General features: G+C 37.8%; 1 protein-coding gene across 6 annotated transcripts in view; it reads left to right on the forward strand.

Annotated features, from left to right (window-relative positions):
- The window catches only part of SORCS2 (sortilin related VPS10 domain containing receptor 2), a 545059-nt gene that overhangs the window by 486088 nt on the left and 37775 nt on the right, over window positions 1-21196 (forward strand). For all 6 annotated transcript variants that reach the window (XM_017727682.1, XM_017727678.1, XM_017727679.1 and 3 more), the window contains exons 13-18: window positions 109-200; window positions 1216-1323; window positions 14790-14910; window positions 16183-16316; window positions 16924-17052; window positions 18793-18964. In XM_017727682.1, coding sequence (XP_017583171.1) covers window positions 109-200; window positions 1216-1323; window positions 14790-14910; window positions 16183-16316; window positions 16924-17052; window positions 18793-18964 — 756 coding nt within the window. The remainder of the gene's footprint in view (window positions 1-108; window positions 201-1215; window positions 1324-14789; window positions 14911-16182; window positions 16317-16923; window positions 17053-18792; window positions 18965-21196) is intronic.

Below are 21196 nucleotides of genomic sequence, written 5' to 3' on the forward strand. Positions count from 1 at the left end.
AGTGTGGACATTATAAAACATAAGTCTCTTAATTCTTTTTTGCTTGTTCATTTTATTTCAGCTGTTTTGTACATTTGCTTAGCTGGCCTTTCTTTGTCTGACTTGTAGGTCTTTGAAGAAGAGCACCACATCTTGTACTTGGACCATGGTGGAGTTATTGTGGCTATCAAAGACACCTCCATCCCTCTGAAAATACTCAAGTAATCCTACAGTCAATTAGAGTAGAGCTGTTGTGTATTCAAGACCTCAGGCAAAGTTCAGAGTTTAAGATAAGCATTTCAATGTGATCATGTATGAATCACAGGTGGGGTCATCTTAATTTAACATTCATTAAGTCAACAAAATGCAGTTGGATGTTTACTTAAGATTACTTCATGGTGCTGAAGGTACCATGGCATAATGCATCAATCATAAGAAGCTTGTTGCAAAGCATTTTGATATAAAATATCTAGTTTTAGACTGCACAATAGTGCAGCAAAACATGGTAACCTTGTGTAATGGCACACAGAACTATAATCTTCAGCATAAAAAACTTAAGACATCTTCATCGCTTGTGAATTGTTTGTTTTCGCAGAATTGTGTTATATACACGAGTAGGAACTAAGCTCTGTGCCTGGTTTTCTGGGATGAAAGCCATTGTTAGCCTACTATCCAAAAGACCTGGAGGAAATGTGCAGAAGAAAGAGACTTTGGCTCATAAATTTTGGACGCACATTTGAAATACGTTTTGAAATATGTTTTGCTGATTCATCAGTATGTTTTGCAAATGTTTAAGTGGATGGTAGCAGCTGTGAAGGGCCATCATCATCTTGGTGCCTGGAGTTACTGCACCTCCCATGTTTTCGCAGTTGGCCTCTCGTGTTTCACTGGCCTCTGCTGAACAGGTCTATAGGTTAGAGACTACTAGAAAGAATGAAATGTGAATTAACTTGCTTTTGAATAGTCAAGGTAGCAAGATAGTTTGTTGACAGAGCTCAGTTTTTAATCGGGCTGAGAAATTTTATTGTTGTGGAGAATTTATCACACCTTCTCATAAAAATGGGAATCCCTGGATAAGTTGCTGAGAAGAAGATCACATTAATGTCATGCACTGTCTAGGCATACTGTATTTTTTTGATCAAAAATCCTAAGCTTTAGTAGTGAGGGGATTTTTTAAAGTGCATTCTGTTTGTATAGCAATAGTTGTAAATGAAAGCCATTTCTGCTTTTTTACAGGTTCAGCATAGATGAAGGCCAGACCTGGAGCACACATAATTTTACCAGCACTTCTGTCTTTGTAGATGGATTACTTAGTGAACCTGGAGATGAGACACTGGTCATGACGTAAGGTTTTAGTTTCACCTCTATTTTCAGGGCACTCTCTATGCACTTGCACAGATTTTCAGCTGCACATGTATGAGATAGTCCTTGAGTCAGTGGCTTTTGCTTCTCGCAGTCACATGGACATTTACACTAATGTCTGATCCTCCCTGGTATGTAACCTGTCTTTGAAATTATCTGACTGCAATATTTCAGATTGTAAAGAAGTGTTATGCTCATATGAAATCTTGCAAAGTTACCACCAGGGTAATAGGACTGTAATAATAGGACAGTAATAATAGGACTGCAATACAAATCTGAAAGATGTAAGGAAAAAAAATAACTATTTCCTCTTGGGGGTATTTTGTTTTCTACAGATTTTTAGTCAGACATCAGAAGTGTTAAACATCTATTGTCTTCGCAGCGCAAGTAACTATAGTGTTGTCTTAGTAAATAGCACTGCAGTACTTGGTGTAACCAAGCACTGTGCTAACAAATATATGTTTTTATTCTGCGCAGTGACAGAGGCAGATGCTGTGAATAGAGCTAAAAATAACCAAATTCTGCAACTCAAGCTCCTGTTTATCTGTCTTTTTCCAAAGGAGCAGGGACATCTGGATCTGAGCTGCACATTTTGCTCCGTCTCTGGGACAAATTCTAGTATTTTAGAAGTGTCTGAGAGTAAAAAACACCTGTCCAGTCAGGGAGAAAGGCACATGCTGTCTGCAGCTGGAAAGGGGAATGCACTCAGGGCAGAGCATGCAGGTTGTTGCATGTGCTCCTATTGAAACAGTTTGTGTGATCCTTTATATTGGAGCTCAGTGTGCTTGTGACAAGCTTTTTCTCTCAGGAGTTACAAATCGAGCTGTACCAGTAGCATTTTCCCCAGGGAAAAATAAATTAATAGCCCAATATATAAAGGACCCTCAGCAAAACAGAAATCCTACCCAATATACTTAAAAGTGTTGTGCCAAGTTCATAACACTGTGCTGTGCAGAGGTGGATTTGGTCTGTTGGTTATTTCTCTCTTTCTCCGCTGCCCCATTTATCCTCCATTATACAGCTATGACCTGAGAAGAGCAGCATTACCCCATCATCTTCCACTTCCCTCAAATACAGGTTTATTTATGATGTAATATATGCCACATGAAGACACTTATGCCTCTGAATGAGGGATTTCCATTGATTTCAGTAAAAGTAGACGGATCAAAAACTTATCCCAAGATGTACTTAGGCAGATAAAATGATGTGTGATGACTATATGCACTGGGCTTGGGTTTTTTTCTTAGTAAGTATCATTAAAAACCATGATTCTGTGAAGATGTGTTTAAATATCTGCCTGAATGGGCTAAAGAGCTCTTGTAGAACCTGATGCCTTTTTAAAATCATCTATCTGAAATATATAGAACTGTAGCTAGATTTGGTACATGAGCCCAAATTGACAACAAAAGCATCATGTGACTTGTGTGTATCTAACGGCACAGCAAGAGTCTGACCCCAATACGTAATGCCAGGCTTGTGGGATCTTACTTTTTAGCTAGTTTTATTGAGCATGGAGGGCATCAAACACATAATATCACAGATTGGACCTGAAGACACGTGCAAATTTCGTACTGGATTCTAAAGATAATGAGAAGAATAAACCTGCAGTGTGTGTTTCATTGTTGCCATTGTATCAGCTTCCTTGTTTCTCCTGCTGCTTTTGACTTCAGGGTGATGCTGCCAGCCCAGTGGTGCTCTGTCTGACTTTATGTCAAGACCTTTTGCTGTTTTCTCTGGCTTAATTAATTTTTTCTGGAAACTTATTCTTGTACTAAGTTGTGATTGACTTAATCTACAGTGATTTGTTGCTTTTGAGTAGGACACATTCCCTGGAAAAAACCAGAAGCCAACTATGCCATCTTTTCCATTTTATTAGATAAAATTTTCTTTCAAGTAGAACATAGTAAGATGAGTTTGTGTATGGTAGTGGAAATAAATTATTAGTGTCTTTCACCTTAAGGAATCCCCAAATCCATTGACAAGGACCTAGTCTGATATTTTTACTAGTACAGGAACTGAACTAGTACAGTATTTTTTACTAGTACAAGAATTTGATTTTCTTCTTTTGGTATGGAGTGTGTTTGAATAAAGACTTTGAATAGAGTGCAATGCCAAAATCCACATAAAATAGGAGAGATAGCATAATTCTGAAGTGGGAAGGTGATAACTTAAAAAATGTGCAGCAAAATTGAGGAACAGACTATTTCATTTAAAGCTTCTAGAATAAACTCACGAAAGAGTCAGAGAATATTTTACTTGTACTGAAAGTGACTGTTACAGCAAAATCCTGGTTCCACTGAAGTCAGTCTGTCTGTAAGAGAGATTTCTCATTCTCCAGCATGGTGTCTGGGATATTGACCTGACTTGTAAGTGACTTGCATTTGAATTCCAGTTCTGTCATAATTTATCCAAAATCACAGAACCATAAAATCACAGAATGGTTTGGTTGGAAGGGATCTTAAAGGCCATCTAGTTCCAACCCCCCTTTCATAGGCAGGGACACTTTCCACTAAACCAAGTTGCTCAAAGCCCCATCCAACCTGGCCTTGAACACTTCCAGGGATGGGACATCCACAGATTCTCTGGGCGACTTGTGCCTCAGTAAAGAATTTTTCCTGTAAATCTAATGTAAACCTAGCTTGCTTCAACTTAAGGCCATTCCCCCTTGTCCTATCACTGCATGCTCTTGTAAAAAATCTCTCCTCATGTCTCTTGTAGGTCCCTTTCAGGTACTGGAGGGTGCTGTAAGGTCTCCCTGGAGTCCTCTCCAGGCTGAACCTCACTTCTCTCAGCCTGTCTTCCTAGCAGAGGTACTCCAGCCCTCTCACTGCACTCCTCTGGACTTGCTCCAGCACCTCCACATCCTTCTTATGTTGGGGACCCCAGAGATGGATGCAGCACTATGGGTGAGGTCTCATGAGAGTGGACAGAGGGGCAGAATCCCCTCCCTTGTCCTGCTGCCTACTGTGCTCTGGATGCAGCCCAGGACACATTTGGCTTTCTGGGCTGTGAGCACGCGCTACTGGCTCGTGTTGGATTTCTTGTCTACCAACACCCCCAGTCCTTCTCCTCAGGGCTGTTTTTAACTCATTCTTCCACCCAGCCTTTATTTGTGCTTGGGATTGACCCGAACCAGGTTTAGCACCTTGCACTTGGCCTTATTGAACTTCATGAGGTTCACACAGGCCCACCTCTTGAGCCTGTCGATGTCCTTCTGGATGGCATCCCTTCCCTCCAATTGTCAACCACACCACAGAGTTTGGAGTCATTGGCAGATTCTCTGAGGGAGCACTTGATCCCACCGTCCATGTCACTGACAAAGGTGTTAAACAGCTCTAGTCCCAATGCTGACCCCTGAGGAATGTCACTCAGGACTGTTTTCCATTCCCAGGTGAAGTGGTCTAGTAAGCTTTACTGAAGAAACAGAAAAATGTGAACCTGGTTGCCTCAAGTCTTCATTTCAGAAAGTTTTGTGTTTTCTCCAAAACAGAGGACAACTAAATGTTGACTTGTCAAAAGTTGTCATAGAACTCAGTTGTCATCTGTCAGTCAACATTAATCTAAATCATTCATCGAAGTCCCCTGCAGTATTCAAGATATGTACACACAAATGCCAAGGAAAATATATTTTATTCCATTGTGCTCTGCAAAAGACCTAGTTAAGATTTTTAGGAGTTTTAGTGGTAAAGTATTCAAAAACTTTAGGAAACTCTTTCTGTATAAAAATCAATTTCTAAAGAGTCCTAGTTAGGAGTTTAGGAAAGATAAGCAATAAAATATTCATAAATTTTAGGAATCTTGATCTGTGTAAAAATAAACTTCTAAATGAGGAGCTCAAATCCAGTATTTATTGCTAAATGAATAAGTAAGGTTTGCTAAGAAATTTTCTCAAATAATATATTTTCATCAAAATAATTCATGGACTAGTAGCTTTTATTTTGTTCTAAATTCTGTAAGAACAAAAGTTACTGCAACCCAGCGTTATACTTAACAATATTTGGGGAAAATTACTTGCTAATGTTGGATTGAATAATGGCCTAACTCAGTGCAAAAAGAAGAATTTTTGTGTGTCTGAAATATTGATGTTCCTCTTCAGAGGAAATTGTTAATGTAGTGTAAGTTTCAAACCTGTTAAAATCGCTTGTAAATCACATTTCAGCTTCTGAGAGTGTTTCCCAAACCAGGTTATTTAGATTACAGTGTAAACCCAGTAGGCACAATAACCATGGTACCGCAGACCATAGCCCCTTTTAAAAGGCCAATAAGAGGTTACATAAAAGGACTGCTTTTATTTATGTCAGGTAGAATCAAAATCTTCCTTGTGGGTAATTGTATTTTTTCCAAAGGGCTATTTTTTTGTAATATCTTATAGAATAACAACTTTGGATGCTGCTGGGAACTTTATGACATCTCCAAACTGCAGAACTCCTGCATACATGTTTTGCTGTCTTGAATGCCCATTGTTGTGTTCCTTTTGGCTTCCTGGGTGATGATGGAAACAGGAAGATAGTCTAATTTAAACTTACTCTAAACCAGGTGAATATTAACAGGTGTTAGATATTAGGTAGAGCCATCTGGATTTTTGTAACTGTTGATCCTGCTAGGAATGTCAACCTCACCTTTAACAACATCAGTAACGTCAACATTACATGTATTTTGTGGAGCTTATTGTGTCACACACAGCAGCAGACTCCTGTCAGTTCCTGTTCTCTTTGAGTATCTTATTGGGCGGAGGTACTTCTCTGTGCTTTGAATTCTTATCTGCTGACTTTCTCTTACTACAACACTTATAAAAGGTAAGTAAAACGTCATTATGTAGGAGAATAGCTGATTTCTGAAGGCAAATTCTAGGTTTTCTTCACAGCTCAGTTATGAAATGGTTGTTCTGCTCTCTGCCTGAGAAAGAACATGTCTGAGATTAGATTGAGGAAACATGGTGAAAAAGCATTGGAAAAGCAAACTGCTGCTTCTTCTATTCCAATCTAATTTAGATATCAGCTAATCTAGATGTACACATTACAGTAGCACATGTAATGCTTTTGCTGTCATCTCTGTGGACACAGATGTTAGCAGAGCAAGTCAAAGCATTGCAGTGTCGCTGCCAACCTGTGACCTTGGAGTCAAGACCTGGTACTGCCCTGGTCTCTCCCGCTGAAGTTTAGTGGGTGAAGTTGGTTTTTTAAATTTCTTTTCTTACAGTTTCCTATTGTAGTCCAAAGCACAGGAACAGGATGCTTTCAGTGTCACTCTAAAGCCCATATTTAATACATTTTTAGGACAGATCTGTTAATATAATTGGATAAGAGGAACTGAAGGGTTAGGAATCCATGTTTTGTAAGAATCTGTTATCACCTTGTCCATATTTACAGGAGGAGAAGACAGAAAAAGGTTGATGTGACTTTTTCATTCAGAATAGACTTTGCGTCATTTTGAGCCCTTGTCACAGAGTGAGTGCCTGAAGCTTTGGTACTCTAACTATGCTTCCATTTCAGTTTCTATTTCAAATAAATAAGCTTTACAAACTTAGCCAACAACTGAGATTTTTAAACACTTTATTTACTTTTGTTTGGGGCCTTGAGCTGTATTTTGCTATATAATTCTCTCAAAATGTGAGAGCCACAATTAAGGTAGCATAGGCTATTAACTTTAGTTCTGCTAAGTGGAATCTGAATGAAGAATTTCTAATTGTGACAAGAGAGAACTGCTTTTCAAATATGTGAGTAGGAAAGAGAGTATTAGCTAAAGAATTATAAAATTTTGCAAGTATCCCAGATTAATTTGATCTTTAATTAAGATGACAATAAAGAGTTGAATGATGTAAAAGCTATCCTCTACAGTGTCATATGTTTTTCTTTAAACAATTCTGTTCACTGTCCACCTTGTATTTGCTTCTGCATAAGGCATCAGGCTAGGCACTAAATTTGCAATGTTTTCCAAATAGCATACATGTTAAAAGGTTGTTCTTGGACAGGAATTTATCAAATAGATGGGAAAAAACGTTGGATGTAATTCACAAATATCATGGAGCCATTGAACTTCTGGAAAAAGAGGAAACACTCTCATTCTGCTCCTCCCTAGCACTTCTCAGAACCTAAGCATTCATTTCCGTTCTTGTTCCCCAAAAGAGCTAAAACCAAGATGTTTTGGCATTAAAGAATGAATGGCAATTATTAGCTTATGGGAGCAGGAAACAACGCAAAAATATATTTCGGTTCAATTTCAACTAAATTGTTTCCTCCCTTCATTTTTCACTTTGGCAGCCAAAAAAAAAAGAAAAACCCAAAAACCCAAAACCAAAAAACCCAGCCCAACCAAGAAACCCTACTCTTCTCTTTAGTGCATTAAGTATATGCATGTGTTTGTAGTTTAAGGCATTTAAATCATAAATGTCTCAGTGTATTTGCACATGATCTCCTGTACACACAAGCACTTTTTATGTGCAATTGCTTTATGTAGGCAGGTGTCTACTTCTGCACATGGAAACATTCATCATTTCTGTAGTTGCAATTTAGGAAGGCCACTGAAATGTGACCTCTGTTATGTTCTTTCGGGGAATTAGAAAAATATGCTGAATTATAATCTTGATGTGCAACAGACTGCAGCTTGAATCTCACATTACTTTCATCCATTTTACCAGAAGGAACCCTCTGACTAATCTAGATTTTTGTTGGTTTTACAGTGGTATAAAGGGAGCAAAGACAACTATTGGAAGGAAAGTGCATCTAATAATGATTCACTTGTCATTTTCTCTTTTAAAAATAGTAAGCTTTAAATATCACTGTAGCACACGGTCATGGCTAACTGTCTTTGCCAACCCATATCCCCTAGGAAAATCTTTCATTAATAGCATTATTCCTGTGAGTTAAGGAGAGCACTACCTGTTGGCAGTCGCTGCAGTAAAATACATCCTTCCATGCCACGATCTCATCATTTTACTCCTCAGCTAAGCAATTTCTGCACAGATTTTGGCATGTGTCTTGCTGTATGTTCAAAGACACTGTAATGATATGAACTACAGCAGGCAGAACAAAAATAAGATTGTCACATTTATTTGGTTTCCAGGGATATTGGCATCATTTGTAGTGAAGGTCTAGGTGAAGCAAAGGACTCACCTCTTTGAACTCACAATAAATTGACAAGAGACTTCTAACTAATCCTTTTATGTAGAAGACAACAGATAAAAATGATGGGTTTTTAATGTAAATGGCCTTTGATATCTAGTGAACTGTAAGGTAGAATAAATATTTAATCTGAAATTGCAATTGTATTATAAAAATTACCAGGGAGGTCTGAGAGTTAAAAAATATTTTAACAATACAATAAGTTCACTGATCATTGTATTTCCTTCTAATATGATTTACTAATGGAAAGGAGGCCTCATATGGAACAAGGTATAAATATCATTTTTTGACAAAGCTCTGTGACTGCTTCCATTTAAAAGAATAGGAGACAGAAAGAATTGTTAAAATAATTAAGTAGCATCTCTGATAGTGTGGTTTCCTTTCCCAGCTTGATCATATACTCACTGTTAGCTATTGAGGCTTAGATCTGTAAAGAATTTCAGGTACATGCTTGTACAGCTTTGCTTAGGTTCTGTCCAGAGGAATTTAGACATATTAGCTGAGACAGAGCCCTTGAGATTTCCCATATCACCTGTATGTGGGGCCCTCAATTGACCCTGATTCAAATCCTAGGTTTTACTGTCTGTAGCTCTATACTTTTGAAGTCACTTTCAAAAAATCTAGAGGCTCTGCTCCACCCCAAAGTGGCATATGAAGTTAGCAGAATGTGCCAACAGGGCAGTACAGCACTGTGCAGACAGTCTGCTACAGTGTCCTGTTTTGAACATCACAGCTGATGGCAAACTCATATAGAGGAGAACAAAAGCCAGTGCAGCGCATTGAAAGCTAGGGCAGTGAGTCTAGAATGAAAGAGGCTTCTGATTTCAAACAAAAGTAACTTTGCATCACACCATTGTCATCGCTAGTCCTCAGTACAACTGCAAAACTTGCACAGTTTTAGTTGCTACATTAAACATCTGAATAAATTCCTCATGTGAGCTTTGTGACCTTGGTGGGAAAATACTGCAGGATTACTCCTACCACTCTCAGGTCTTTGAGTGTTCTCAGGTATTCATGAGTAAAGCCAAACACAGGAGATGACACAGCTACTACTGCTCATCTGAGCAAGGAGAATCTGTTGAATAGGTGCTCTTGTCTATTGAACAGAATTTACTGGAAAAGATTATCATTGCATATAATTTCTGTTAAATTAACTCTGCCTGATTATGAGCTTTATCAGGAACAGAAATAACCAGCAATCCTCTAGCAAATAGTTTAAATGAGTTAGCTTAAAAACGGCATTAAACTGTCTTATCTATCAAATGATGTAATCAAATTAAAAAATTATGTGCTCATAAATGATCTAGGAACAAATGTAGAAAGTTGTTATGGCAACTGAAACACTGAAGTTAAAATTATGGATCCTAAATTCTTGCAAATAAAAGTAAATTAATTTCCAAGGTAATTGGAAGTTCTTCGAAAAATTATTTATCACAGCATCATCTTTTATAGTTTCAACCGAATTGACTTGATGGCTTTCTAATGAAATACAGTTAATCAAGAGGAAGGTTTTAGTAGCTTATGAGTTTCTATCATCTTGATATATAACTTCTAGTCATCAGTTACACTTGCTGCACCATTCCAGTTTTTTCATTCATATGATTTTATTCATCATATATATGTTTTGCACCTGAGCAATTATATTGTGATTGCTGTTATGCATTGCTTTATTGTAGCCCATATTTTTGTCTAATCCATTGAATCCTACTTAATACATGCTTTTGTTACTTTTAAAAAATACTTCTTTTTTATTCTAGTGATCTTTAGCAGTACATTTAAATGTGCTCATCCAAGGTGTCTGCAACACGTGCTACTGCAGCAACAGCATTAATAATCATTAAGCCTTTTTTTCAAACAGTTTGCTAAAGTGGATGCATGCGGGTGCTGGATTCCTAGGGAAATTTACCCTAGGAATTAAAAGGCTTTATGGCTGCATTTTTAATGGGGTTTGTGACTGTACTGGGACATTTTCTTGAATCTTTGGGATTTTAGTTAAACCAGAGAATGTTGGGATCACTGGTGTCATTACTGTGCTCTGTGAGAACATGGTCTTCAGTCTGTAGAATCAGAAGAGCCATAATGGAAATGAGATTTTTGGGGTTTTTTGTTGGTTTCTTTATTTTTTTTTCCAAGAGGCTGGACCAACATGCAGAAAAGTTATTTCAGTCTTCTGCTGAAATCCACTGGAGAGAATGTTACAGTTCACCCCTTGAAGCAGTGACTTTTCTGTATGCATACATGGTTTGTACCTATCTTCCATATTATCCTGGTAGATTTTTCATAATTTCTAGAGTAATTTCTATACTTTTTCTGTCATTATAGGGTGTGGAACTGGGCAATATTTATCTAATCTCTATCTATAATCCTGATATTTTCTAATTTCTCACTCTAGAGAAGGAGAGTAAACAACTTCAATATCTTTTATCATTATTTTTATAGAATTCTGGAATGATAAAATTTTTGAGGTCAGAAGTGACCTCTGTAGGTGATCTGGTCAAACCCCTTTGCTCATACAGACCCACCCAGAGCCAACTACACAGAGCTGTTCCCAGATGGCTTTTGAGTATTGCCAATGGTAGAGACTCACAGCCTCTCTGGGCACCTGTATGAGTGCACCCTCACAGCAGAAATGTTGATTCCTGATGTTCAGAGAAAACCTCCTGTGTTTCCTATTGAGTCTGTTGCCTCTGCTCCTGTCCTGGGCACCACTGAAGACCTGTCTCCAATCCTAGCAAAGAATCTTCTTTGTACCTTCCCTTCAGGTATTTATAGACATCGACAGTTCCCCCTGGGCCTTCTCTTCTCCAGACAGAACAGTGCCACTTCTCTCAACCTCTCCTCTTATGAGAGATGCTCCAGCCCTTTCATCACCTTCACAGCCTTTTGCTGGACTCCCTCCAGTCTTTCCATCTCTCTGGTATTGGGGAGCCCAGAATTGGATCCACTACTTCACATGTAGACTCACCAGTACTGAGGAGAAGGAATTAGAGAATAGTGTGGCTGTATCTTTTAAGTTTATCTTGGTTCTTCCTCTTTCTTGCCCTTCCTCCAGGTCTCTTTGAAGACAGCTCTTTACCCTACAACAAGACTCGGAAAACATTTTTTTGTACTTCTCAGCTTTATCTTTTCCAGCAAAAAGCCCAATTCTTTCAATCTTTCTTCATTTGTTACATTTTCTAAGCAGCTTATGAGTCATTTTGCCCTTCTTCAAATTCATTTTTAGTGGGTCTGTAAATATGCATATAACATCCAAAATTAGACACAATATTCTTCCAGAGGCTTCACCAGTGTCAAGTTTATCAAAATTTTTACCTCCATGTCTGCTGTTTTCCAGTTCTAAATACAACCTAGAATTGGTCTTTCTTATTTTGCAGCAACACTGCATTCTTTTTCTAATTCCACAGAATACCCTGTCTTTTATTTGATATCTGAAAGTTATTTTCCATTTTGGTTTTCCACCTTTGTTGTGGGTTTGGTTTTTTTTTTTTTCCCAAGGAGTACTTTTTGCACTTCGTTCTGGAGTATTTTGTCATATTGATTTCTGAACCTTGCTTCCACCAGTCAATGTCCACTACCTCCCTTATGTGTTATCTGCAAAAGTTTTTGTCTTTCTTATTTGAGCATGAGTGTTAATGAAAATATTGACTGTGGAGCCATCATATCTTTATGATACATATCTCCAAATATTCTTTATTTGATAACTACCTTTTGAAAATGGATTATTCTAATTCAATATGTATTCACATTCCTCTTCACAGTAATTTTATCTGTACTGATGTTTTCTTTTTTACTTTGAGACAATGTCAGCTAGAAATGTGTAACAGTTTTAACAAAGGTCAAAATATGCTAGATTTTTTCCTTTCCTTTATCCACTAAGCCAGTTACCCTGTAAAAGGAGAAAATTACATCAGTTTGGCATGATTTGGTTTTGATAAATCTGTTGTAGCTGTTTGTTATCATTTTAATTATCTCCAAGGTGCTTAGAAGTGGATAGCTCAATAATTTGTTTGGTATCTTTGTGGATATCAAAATTAATTCTCTAACCCTCTGAGCTCTGTTTTGCTGTTTTATATCTCTGGTTATATATACACATATAAATGTGTATGTGTGGTTGTGTGTGCATATTTATATATATAAGCAATATGTTTCCTTTGCCATAGTTATTTGGAATCACCCTCATGAGGTTTCAAAGATCATTAATAATAGTTCAGAGATTATGTTTTCAGGAGAATGTCATTATTCTGTTCTACCTTGAACTCAAAACACCATCTCCTTTCTTCCTCTTTCCTTGACTGAGACAGCTAACATGAATGGAGAAAATTTCATTTGTTCTGTTGAAAATACTTTTCTTGAGGCAGGAGTGAAGCTTTAACAGGACTTGGCTACTTGCACTTGAAAGTATTTTTTTATAAATGAGTTAATAAAAGCAATGTAGTAAATTTGTAAAGTTTTGTGATGTCCAGAGAAGCATTCACTGAGGTAGGTAGTTGCATAAACACGTGGTGAAGTCTGCCTTATGTTAGTGCCTTGTATGGAGAAACAAAGACTTTAGAAAAGAGGTACAGGTATTTCGCATGTAAAAGACACTTCATGTCTGTCAGCAAACCCAGTCATATTGAAACAGGCATTGTGGAAAAAGCAAGAGACCACCTAAGCAGTCACTTTATTGAGTATGTAACTACCAGTGAATAAGATTATATGGTGACAGCAGCTCTCAGGATCCAGCTGAACCAGAAAAAGGAACCAAACCCTGAGGCTCAATGAGAGAAGTGGGACCACACACCTATGTGCACATACAGCCAGAGGATTGAGCCACATTTTTTAGTCTGTGTGTGTTGCTTCTACTTCTGAGCCATGGGTACATTTAGAAGGAAAGGAATTAGATGATCCAAGTCCTTTAATCTCAGAGCCTTACAAGAAAACAGTAAGACATAAAAAATAAATGCATGTGTTTCTGTTTAATTAAGTACACTGCTGCTGGTGTGGTTTCCTGTGAGCATGGGTTGTTCAGTCCTTATAATGTGAGCAGTGTGGGCAATAACCTCTTGATAACTAAATCTCTCTGTTGTGGAGAGAAGCAAAGACACCAGAAAGAAAAGGGGGAAATTACTGTACATCTTTAGTCCCTGTGAACTATTTTTCAGCCTCTTTGGTAGATTTTAGAGCACTAAGCCATTTTCCAGTGAAGATGCTTAGTGTGATGGTGTTGCCTCTGTGCTGTAGAGAATCAACCACTTCTGGTCTACCCTGGTTCCATGCTGAACCTGGTATTCCGGACAAGAGAAATGACTGGGCACAGCAGAATGCTTTTAGTAAAACTGTACCATCCCTGCTGTGTCTGGATTTGAACAAAACTGAGGGCAAAACAAAAGGAACAAATTTGGAGAATGATACTAAAGCTTGGAATAAGACCTCTGTGCAGTGTGAACTGCACAGAAATTGTTGGCTTCAGAATTAACCTTAAATTCTTTGGCAAGTAAGTCACGAGTGTGATACAAACCACAAATACATTTTACTTTTGCCCAAATAGAGTCTTCATCCTTTCTAATTTGTTGCTGGATGTCATATTCACCCATTTTGTTTTGGAAATAAAGATTCTGACTTAGAAAATGTTGGCTGCTTTGAAACTGCAGCTTGGTTTTTAAAGCAATGAGATTTCCTTTTTTTTTTTTCTCCCTCTACAAAAATTTTATGGTTTGTGACTGGTTTCTGTGATACACTGAAGTGTCTGAAATGAAGAAGAGACTCTGACTTCTCCAGCACAATGTGTAGATGTAGTGTATTCCTTAGAAATGAATGCAGTATCATGATAATGCAGTGAGTTTAACCATAGCACATTGCTATCTGAAGACTGTAGAAATTAACACAAAGTCCCACAACAAAAACAACTGAAGAAATTGCAAGTCTTAAGGAATGAGTGACAGAGCTGGAAACTGACTCTGGTGGTCCTGGATTCTGCTCCCTGATCCTAATTTCCTGTCAAAATCTGAGAGCTCTGTCTGTTTCACATAGCAAGATAATAGACAAAAATTTTTGATTCCAAGTTAGAAAATATTATTTCCAATGAAATTTCTGGAGAGTTTTCTAGAAAAAAAATCTTTAATATATGAGTTATATCTCTTCATTGTACAGTTTCATACAATTGACAAATGTTTCCTAACTTGACTTGTTGTACATAAAAGAGGAATAAAAGTGAAAGAAAAATTAACCAGGGACCTTTTAGCAGAGAACTATGACTGTGGATAGGAAAAGATAGGACTGAAATTTTGAATCTCAGATGTATGGTATTTCTTTGCAGTAAGAGTTTACTTTTGGCCTTTTGTTCAGAGTCTTTGGACATATCAGCTACCGTTCGGACTGGGAACTGGTGAAGGTGGACTTCAGACCATCTTTCCCCAGGGAGTGCACTGATGAAGACTATGAGTCTTGGGAGCTCACAAATCTGCAGGTATTCATGGTTTTATGTTAATTGACAAAACTTTTCCGTAGCTTTCAGATTCATATGGAGCTGTGTACTGAGAAAATATTTCCAAATTGAATTTGGATGCTACATCCCCAGCTTAGTCTCCATATGCTATTTTTACAAGAATTTAAAGTGGGAGAGGATTTTGTGTTCCCTTTGGTTGTGTGATCTGTGTCCCAAAAAAGGCAGAAGTATATCTGGGGGTCTGCCATAATAATAGGTGGTCCTGCTGGATTGGGAAGCATGTTCCATAAACTGAAGTGTGTAATATTGATTGAAACAATTTCAACATGCAATCGTGTTCTGCCAACTTCCTGACCACATACCATACTCATATATAAATTGTCATAAGTAAAGTCCTTTCCAGAAGTAATTTAGGATCTCAGTCGACCAATCACATAATGGAGTCCAGTTGTTTTGGGTAATACCCTTTCTGCAATAATGTACTAAGGCTGTCTAATCCTGATGCTCTGTCCAAATCCACTTTTGGAAAGCTAAATTTTCTGTACAATGTACTGATTAAAGAGACCAATATGAGGTGGTTTTTTTTATTAAATGGAATGTGTCATATTTATTCATAATCATTCTGATTATTATGTTCTGCTTCTTCCAGCAGGGTTGGTTTATTTTTTGCATATGACTCAATGTTACTTCAGCTCTCATTTGCTAGTTCTCATGCCTAATTTTACACCTCTTGTTTGGAACTGCTGTGTGCTTACAAAGAATGTTATGCATATCTGAGCCTAAAGAGTAATAGTATCTTGGGATATTGGCATTGAAATGTCTTTCAGAAATTAGAAACTACTAAAGTGACTTTGACAGAGTACTTGCAGCTGCCAAATTACCAGTGCAGTGTGTATGGAGAGAGTTCATTCTGTGTCCACATGGTGCTTCAGGTGGACAGCCGACACGAGATATGATAATTTAGAGAAATTCAGCTATCTGCAGCCAGATGAAATTTTTAAATGGCCATTCGGAATTTTGTACACAGGTTGGGCACACAGGAAACATAAATTGCAGTTGAATTTTCATGTGCATCTTCAGATTGGTGTCCTGGAAATATAGCCTATGTTACAACTCTGTAATGACCTGTTAGTGGACAGCAGTGGATATGAGGGCTTTCTATACCTATATATCTGAGTATCAGAGAGTTGATAAAGTTTGTAGTCTTGGCAGCAAGACCAGCCGTTCTTGGGACAACACAAGGCCTGTGTGGTAGAGGTTCTGTTGCAATAAGTCCAGTGCTTTGATATTCAGGGTGATCGTTGCATCATGGGCCAGCAGAGAAGCTTTCGAAAGAGGAAGATCTCATCATGGTGCATTAAAGGGAAAAGTTTCACATCAGCTCTCACATCCAAAGTTTGTGAATGTGTGAACACTGATTTCTTATGGTGAGTCTGTCTGTGGGCCTTTTGACTTATTGCTAATAAATAGTTACTTCGAGTTTGAGATGGGTTTATTTTCTGCCTTTTGCCCCTTTTCCTACATAGCCTTATTAGCAAATAGGCAATCTGTTATTGCATAACAGGTTTCTTTTGCATTTGTATTTGTTTAAAAACATTGCCATGTTTAAGTATTTGTTTCACCTGACTGAACAAATCCTGGTGTTTTTCTCTATTGATCAAGACTTGAAAAATGACCATTGAATTAATTTTAAAGGCAAGCAAACCCTTTCTACTAAAAAAAAAAAAAACAAAAAAGAAAAAAAAAGAAAAATAAATGTTTGGTCTGAGTGCCAAAGGAAACCTTTAAAAAATGTAAGTTACCAAGGGAGGTAATTTTGCAGAATTGACAAAGTAATTGCAACCAGTTTTCCCCCCAAGTGTACAGAGCTCCCGTTGAAATTAGAACAGATTTGGCTTTGTCAACTTGTATGTTCATCTGGTAGAATAACACTGAAAAAATATATTGACTTTCAAAAATGTAGTCTCATTCACCCCAAATTGGACTGCAGAGTGAAGTGGCAATAGTAACACATTTGGTGTTGATGTTTTTCAGTGATTATGGGTTTGAGCGCTCTGCACCTCTGAAGTCAGAGTCGAGCAAATGCTTTGCTGACTTTTGGTTTAACCCAGAAGCACCTCCTGAAGACTGTGTGTTGGGGCAGGCATACACCAGCAGCACTGGGTAAGCTGATTTTGCATTTCAGTGGCTTGATGAGGTTTCCAGAGAGGGGGAGAATATTTCAACCAGCAGCCTCAAAAGTGGTTTGGAAGAAATTCACATTTGAGCACTTAAATGAAGTCTACAGGAGGGCTGGAGAGGAACTTTTCACAAGGGAACATAGTGATAGGACAAGGGGGAATGTCCTTAAACTGAAGGAGGGAAGGTTTAGATTAGATATTAGGAAAAAATTCTTTGCTGTGACACTGGTGAGACACTGGCACAGGTTGCCCAGAGAAGCCATGGTTTCCCCATCCGTGGAAGTGTTCAAGGCCAGGTTGGATGGGGCTTTGAGAAACCTGGTTTAGTGGAAGGTGTCCCTGTCCATGACAGGGGGATTGGAAATAGATGATTTTTAAGGTCCCTTCCAAAACCAGTCTATGATTCATGAAATGTAAATAAGACAAACTGTAACAACTGAGAAATGGAAAAGTTCTGATTCTGACTTAGAGCATGAGCAGAAGCTTCCTACAGACTAAGAAAGAAAAATATTACTTTGCGTGTTCACAGCGATTCAAAACCTAATCCATTTGAGAAGAGGGGGAGCTGTCTTTTCAGAATTTTAATTTTTTTTGTAATATTTTTTATCTATTATTACACTTATGATAGGAATGTTCATTCAGAGCCTTTTCTTTTAGCTCATTGCTTGAGTTTAGAGTAATTTTCAGTTTGGATCCAATGAATTAATCTGAGGAACTGGCAACATCTCACAGAATTTCCAAGTTTCTCACTTCCATAAGGGTAAGGAGTTCTGTGGAGAATAGATTCTTTTCCTGACCATATGGGACACTAAGAATCAAAGGAAAGCTTTAGTAACTATAAACAATACTGCATAGAATATGCACTACAATGTAGTCTGACGTCTGTGCTGAGAATAACTTGCAGCTGGCATCTATTCTGGCTTATCATAACACCATCACAGTCAGTTGTGGATATGAGAACCAAATGCTGAAACGTCCAATCTGGCAGTAGAATCACAGTCTCTGTGTATATTTACCTAACTGAGGAAAATGCTGCCTTTTAGGTTTTGGCTGACAGCTGTGATATAAGTAATATATATAGATACTTATAAGATATACAGAATGGGAATTCAAAAGACTGAAATATGACTCTGATATTAAAGGACGTTTAAAAAGAATATACCTGTGTGAAAGTGATCTGTAAACAATTACTGTACACATCCAACTATTTTATTATTAGCACTGTAAAGGTGTTAGTCCTTTCACTCTTTTATATTGTTATATTAAACAAATGCTTTAAGTGTTTTAAGAAATGAAGAGATTTGAAAGCAGCAGTTAAGCAATTGGTTGCAGGTTAATGCAGAAAATGTTTGGTCTAATTTCTTCCTGATCTTTGGGGTTTGAACCAAGAGCATTGAAGACTCGAATGCTAGAAAAGGGGATGGCAGAGAAAACAGCAGACTGTCTAGCTCCTGGAGGGCTATTCAGGCATGTTTCTAAGTCGGAAAACACAGACTTCAAGGGCATGCAAGTGAAATCCTCATCATGCTCCACACCCTTTCTTCAGCAGGTTTCCCCTAGTAAAGGCAAAGTCCCCAGTCAAAGTACTTGCATTGTGAGTTGGCCTTGATCATTTGCAATCTTCTTTGTTTGTGAACCCAAGGAAAATGCAGTAGCTGCAATCAGACATGCATTTGGTGCCTTTGCTGCAATTCATTGTGTCCACTGCTTACTGTTTTTGCAGGTACAGGAAAGTTGTTTCTAATGTGTGTGAAGGTGGAGTAGACCTGCAGCAGAACTTAGCACACCATATGTGTCCATTGATTGCTCCCAAGGGACTTCAGATCAGCATCAGAGAAGAAAGTCTGGCTGTTAGGCCTGGGGAAGACATCACCTTCATTGTCCGACAAGAGCAGGTAGTAATGAACGTTGGCTACATGGAAGTTGAATCACTGATTTTAGGGTTAGTTTCATTCCTACCTGCTTTGCTGCTGAATGAAGATTAATTTGTGCTTAAGGCAAAGATTAATAGCTTTCTAAATACTGAAACTTGCTTTCAAGTGAATAAGACAAGCCAGGAAACTCAGTGAACCTCCAAATTCTACCCGCAGAACAGGAATTGTCTCCTCAGCAGAAAAAGCACTGGCTGCTTGGAAAGTCAGAGTAACTGGATTACCAAAGTCTTCTTGGACTGAAAATTTCAACTGCTGTATCAGAGAACAGAAATGCAGAGAACATTTAATATTCAGGTTTAAGTGTTTTTGAGAATCAGCCTTTCAGAAAAGAATGAGGAAAAGCCTTACAGAAATCAGCAAATAGGACAGCATAAGAATATTTATTATATATTAGTTGTGTTGCCAAAGACATGAGTTTTTTTCTGTTTATCGAGAGACAATGCCCTAAGGCCCTGACCAACAGCAGTGAGTAACTTTTGGAGGAATTGTTTGCCTTGGGTTTGTTTTTTAGCATTAGGCTGTAACTGCTCTGCTCAGGTTACCGGAGTATTGTCCATCCTGACTAACCCCGCTGGTTTGCAAGAACTAGAAGAAAGTTCACACATTTTGGCAAACCTGTGCTATATAAATTGAGCACTTGGGATTTATTTCTGTAATAGAAACAAGAAGATTACATGCAGAAGACTGGGCTGCTTAATACTTCACAGGCTCTGTGTCCCAGTGCATGCAGTGCCCCAACAGTTTGTGTGGCAAGTTCTGCTGCCTTCCCTTTTTAGAGTTTGTTTGGAAATGTTTATTGTAAGCCTAGAGCATTTGGTTACAATTTGGACTCTAATGATTTTGATTGGCAGTTTGACTTTTTTCCTACTGAAGCGTTCATGTATCTCTGTGGCAATATGAAAAACATTTAAAATTATTCACAAATTTTCAGAAGTAAGGGATCTTGAAGAGAATCCTGTGCTGTGTTTTTTGGTGAAGTCTTTGCTCCATACATCAGAGGAAGACAGATTTAGAAGAAATGTAGCAGTTTGGTGCCCTCTATGGCTAAGAATAATATTTAAACTCAAATGTCCTGAGCATTGCTTAGGACTTAATCTGTAGGACAAAATCTAATGAGAATTCATAACAGCTACTGAGTTTAAGAAACAGCTCTACTACAACAAACCAAAACATACCACTTTCTTTGGTGAACAGAATTAATTTACTAGTTTCTGTGAACACATGTTATTAGGTGCAGGAATACCAGACATTAGGGAGCAAAGGAAGCAGGCTTCTGATACGTTTGGGCAGTTTTCAGCTGTCCTTAGAAATAATAATAATAATAAATAAATACATCATCATGATCATCATTTTCCCCGAATTCTGTTGGCTGAATATATGAATAAATAATGTCATTGCAATCTCCTATTTTTTATGAAAGTGGAAGCCCCGATTCCTTATAGATTTAGCTGCCTTTTCCCTTTGTCACTGTTTTGCTATCATTCCATTCTCTGTTGTTACTGGTCAGGAACTAGAAATACCTTGGTGTTTTGAAGACAGCACTCTCATCTTTACAGTGGGGAAGCTATTAGAATAAAACATTAAGAAAACCTTCCCCTACAGTCTTTCAATGCTAGTTTCTGTCTCACCTGGAAAAAATATGCATGTATATTTGTTAGCATAAGAAAGCGTGTACAAGAACTGTATGCAAGCTAATGTCATCTAAAGAGATTCCACTTACTAACACATTGCTGGCAAGGAGATATCTCTTTTGCTTTAAACTTTAATAACATATTATCTCCTCTGCTAAATTCTACTCTTCTGTTGTCAAAAGAAAGGTGTTATTTGGAAAAAAAACTATTCACAGTGAAGAGGCTTTCACAGTCCTTTATGTGTCTTGAAATATAGTGCTTAGGTATTTGATAATCCTACAGGTCCCTTATTATGGGTATTTTTTACATTATAAGCAATGTTCTTTCATATGATAAAAAGTGGAAGAAAATCATCCACACTGCAAAATGGTAAAAGGAAGGAATATAGTATGTTTTCCTTCCTTTTGTAATGGCAGGGTACGTAAATTCTAGGCATGATACCTACTGTGATTTTCAAATAACCATAGAAATGTAGACTGACAGGTTGGAAGGGACCTCAAGGATCATCTGGTCCAACATCTCTTGGCAAAAGCATAGGCTAGATAAGATGCCCAGATGTCCT

The sequence above is a fragment of the Corvus brachyrhynchos genome, unplaced genomic scaffold, assembly GCF_000691975.1.
Source record: "Corvus brachyrhynchos isolate BGI_N302 unplaced genomic scaffold, ASM69197v1 scaffold80, whole genome shotgun sequence".
In the NCBI taxonomy this organism is placed as follows: Eukaryota; Metazoa; Chordata; class Aves; order Passeriformes; family Corvidae; genus Corvus; species Corvus brachyrhynchos.